This window comes from Bison bison, unplaced genomic scaffold (assembly GCF_000754665.1).
Source record: "Bison bison bison isolate TAMUID 2011002044 unplaced genomic scaffold, Bison_UMD1.0 scf7180017864371, whole genome shotgun sequence".
Classification (NCBI taxonomy): domain Eukaryota; kingdom Metazoa; phylum Chordata; class Mammalia; order Artiodactyla; family Bovidae; genus Bison; species Bison bison.
In genome coordinates, this window is record NW_011494943.1 from 12,283,424 (window position 1) to 12,287,259 (window position 3,836).

Consider the following 3,836-nt stretch of genomic DNA (forward strand, 5'->3'; position numbering starts at 1 on the left):
GGCCACGGGCCACGGTGCGGGCGAAGGTCTGCAGGGCCTCGTACTTGGAGCGCAGGGCATCGAGCTCCAGCTTCATGCTGGCATTCTCGGAGGCCAGCTTCTCCACCTCCTGCTGCAGCTCCGCCTTCTGCTTTTCCAGCTCCTCCTTCTGGGTCACCCGCTTCACACGGCAGCTGGCGGCATAGCCGCGGTTCTTGAGCGTGCGCCGGCGCTGCTTCAGCTGGATGATCTCCTCCTTCGACAGGCCCCGCAGGTGCTGGTTCAGCTCCCGCACCGACATGGTCACCAGCTCCTCGTCCGTCAGGCTGGTGCCATTTTCTCCTGGCTCCCGCTTCACCTGGGGAGGGCACAGCGCACGAGGTCATGGGCCAAGTGAGGGCCATCGCCCCTGTGCCACCCCAGCCCTGAGACGCTTCCCACCCTATCTGCTCACCTTCAAGGCCTTGTTTCCTTTATTGGGGGTCGTCATAACCCGGAGGGCACAGCAAGCAGGCACTCTGCGAGACAGGGAGCGAAGGTCAGGACCTTGGAGACCACTCTCTTTCCCTCCCCAATCCACAAAGACACTTGAGCCCCTCTGACACCCTCTGTCTACCCAGGGGAAGACACCCATCCACCCCCCACCCCAGCCTCACCCCTTGCCTGCCCCTTCCCTTTGATACCTGGCCTCTGAGCTGGGTTGCTCCCTGTCCACCCTGCCCCTAGGGAACTAGGTGGGAGGCTAGGAGGGTCAGATGGGGGAAGGGGAACTGAAGGGCTATTAGGGAGGCAGAGGCAAGAAAAGGGGCCGGAGCGGTGGGTAGAGATTAGAAGGATGCGGGAGGGGCCAGCCTAGAAGGAAGCCGGGAGCTTTAAAAATAACCCCAGTGCGCCCCAGTGCACGGCTGTTCCTGGCGAGTCATGCTGACTCAGCACATCGCTCCCGCTCTCTGCTCTCTCACCGGCCTGGCACTCCCCGAGGCCGCCAGCCAACACAGCCCCAGGGGACTGGCAGCAGCAAGCTGCTGGGGCGCGGCGAAGGCCAGCCTGGCCAACAGTAGGTGAGGGTCGGGGCCAGGGTTCTACCTCCCCTAAGCCGCCTGGGACAAAGCTCAGTGGGCTGTCCCCACTGGGGACTGGAGCACAGGGGAGGATGCAGGAGACTGCCAATTCTCCTAGACTGCTCAGTTTGAAGAGTAGCAAGCGGAGTTGTCCAAGCCACTCTGATTTTGTCTTTAGGACGGGTGGGAGCTCCCCACCCTCCTGGTGGCAGACACTCCTGCCAGAGGAGCCCAGCCCCGTGCCCTCTTTGTCCACCTCTGCTGCCGATGGAGTAACCATCCTGTGGCTTTGGTTGCAGCTTTTTGTGCCCCTGCCCCACCCCATCCAGGGTATTTCACAAGAGTGCCCACAACTGACCCCCCAGGGCCTGCTCAGCCCTTTCTGGCCAGTGACTGTTCTCTGGCTCCCTGGTTGGGGTCCCCACCCACACGGCAGGGAACAAAACCCAGAGAGCCCCCTCACCCACCCACTTGGTCATCTTTTCTGCATCCTGCCCTCACTTTCTGCAGCCCTGCCAAGGACATTTCTCCCCACTGAGTCCTGGATTCCTGGCTCAGCTGGACCACCTCTGTCCCCTTGCTCCCTCTGTGATCTTCCAGGTTAGAGGCAGGGAGGTAAATGGAGGCCTAACCAGGATTATGGTGCCCTCCTGGAGAGGCTATGGCACCACCGCTCTTCCAGAGCAGAGGGTGGGGCAGAGGAGCTGGAGGTCACAAGGTCTTCAGGGCCCCATGCCTACTGCAGGAGCCAGGTCCTCCAGGGGGAGCCAGAAGGGCTCCCTGAGCCCTGAGTCCAGGTCAAGGGTCACTGCATTGGTCCTCCACTGTCAGCGCGAAGGAAAAGCCCCGGCACCAGCTTTTCCCACGCGCCATCCTCCCCCCACCCCCCACCCCCAAATGCTGAGCACACGGTGACTTCCTGAAGAGATCACACAGAAAAGTGCCGAGCGTGGCGGCTGGGAGCTGAAAAGTGCCTCCTCGGCAGATTTCACCCTCCACAGAAGCCCTGAACTCAGCACAAGTGTAGCCAATCGCCTCCTAATCAAAGGTGTGCCTGTGCACTGCTCGTGAGGGGGAGGGGCGGGTCTCAGCAAAGCGGGGACTTCCGACCTCCTGGCCTGGTCTCCACTACCTGCGGACTCACACTGCTGGGACGGAGACAGCTTTTGGGCATGGGCTTGGACTGACGGCTCAGGGCACCACAAGAAACCAGAGGGAGGGGATTTCAGAGGCCGGATCAAGGAGAACCTTTACCCTGTTTTTTGTCTCTGCTGCCGCTAAGGCTGAGCACACCTTGTGGAGAAGGAATGGGCGGTCCCAAGGGCAGGGATCCACCAAGGTACCCAGGGCCACTCATTCAAGCTGAGAGCCAGCCAGAAAGGGGAGCGAGCCCCATCCTCTTTCCCAGGTGTGGCCAACAGACAGGAGGCAGTCCACCCCCTGCTCCTTCTCCTGATTGCAAACACCAGTGGCCAGACTGCCCTGGCAGGTGTGGCCTTGGTCACTCTGGCACCCTCACCTAGACCACTGCACTCCCACCCTGACCTTCAGAACAACCTTCTCCAGAAGCCCTTTGTAAAATGTCTAAAACAATTTCCACCAGAGCGTAAGTAGCTGAGAAGAATCTACATGTTCCTGGGGCATAGAATTCCAGCCAAAAGATCAGCTTAAGTGTTAAAACACCTGGCATCTATAAGCCCAGGGCTGGAGAGGAAGGAGGACAAACCACAAGGTCAGCCTTGGCTAGCCATGAACCCCTGGGCAAGAGTAGTCAGCTCTGGTCTAGATGGAGAGCTCCCCTAATCCTTTAGACCAGGAACCACTCATACACCCAGGAAAAGTAGTTCAGGCCACACCACCCTCAGGCTGTCACTCCCCAGGAGTCCCTACCACTGGCCTGACACCCAGAAGGGCCACGTTCTTTGCTAACCTGCACAGTACTGAGCCCCAACCTCAAGTGGAACCACTCTGGGGTGACCAGGATGCGCCTAGTCCTGCCAACACACCAATCCGCCCTCAAAGTTACCACCACTCAGACCCCAAGGCCAAGCTGTGAAGAAAGCCAAAGCCTGCTCACCAGACACCTCACTCCCCTGAAGTCTAAGTCCTTATGCTTCCTCTCCTTTGCCAATTTCCTGGTAGAGCTGCACCGACTTGCCCCCTGAACTGTCCACTGTCACCGAGGACTCAAGTACAGGCACCCTCCTTCTCCCACTGCCTCATGTCTTCCCACCTGAGACAGCTGGGCCTGGCCAACCACACCAGCCACAGGGAAAGCCTACTTCCCAGCCCGCTGGGACGGCCCCCCCTAAGCTCCTCCCCTCTTCTCAGAACTATTTCCCAGTTTGGGGAACTGTCCCAGAGGCGAGTCAGGGACCAGCAGCCTGAGAAAAGCCTGCCAGGGAGGGGATGGACACACCAGGGGCTTCACCCTCTACCCCGGGATAACCTGCACCGTGACTGCTCCGTTTACTCCTCACCCTCCTATCGTAAACTCACGTATCAGCCCAAACAAGCAGGCGCCCCAGCCTGGGGCCTGGCCCCTTCTAACTTCTCACGGTTTCCCTCTCACCCTTCGTTTCCCGGCCTCTCAGGCCCCTAGCTCAAATCCCCCCAGGCGTTAGGACGAGCATCTAGTGACCTCATGCTGATGACTCAGCAAGTCTCCCTCTGGGCTCTGGTACGCGTGTGACGGAGCGAAGCCGGCGCGGGCAGGGTCTTCCCATCCCGCCCCCCACGTGCCGCCTCCTGCCCCCAGCCTGCCAAAGACCCCGCGCCAGGGAAGCCTTGACACAG

General features: G+C 60.3%; 1 protein-coding gene across 3 annotated transcripts in view; it reads right to left on the bottom strand.

The window, feature by feature from the left end:
- Positions 1-3,822, bottom strand: part of MAFG (v-maf avian musculoaponeurotic fibrosarcoma oncogene homolog G) — an 8,461-nt gene extending 4,639 nt beyond the window's left edge. Inside the window, exons 1-3 of one of the 3 annotated variants that reach the window (XM_010856337.1) lie at positions 3,118-3,822; positions 434-497; positions 28-337 (exon numbers count right to left, since the gene is read on the bottom strand). In XM_010856337.1, coding sequence (XP_010854639.1) covers positions 28-337; positions 434-469 — 346 coding nt within the window. In that variant the 5' untranslated portion in view covers positions 470-497; positions 3,118-3,822. Of the gene's footprint in view, positions 1-27; positions 338-433 lie in introns of all 3 variants that reach the window. The other 2 variants (XM_010856336.1, XM_010856335.1) reach the window with 2 other exon arrangements.
- Between the last annotated feature and the right edge of the window lie 14 nt (positions 3,823-3,836).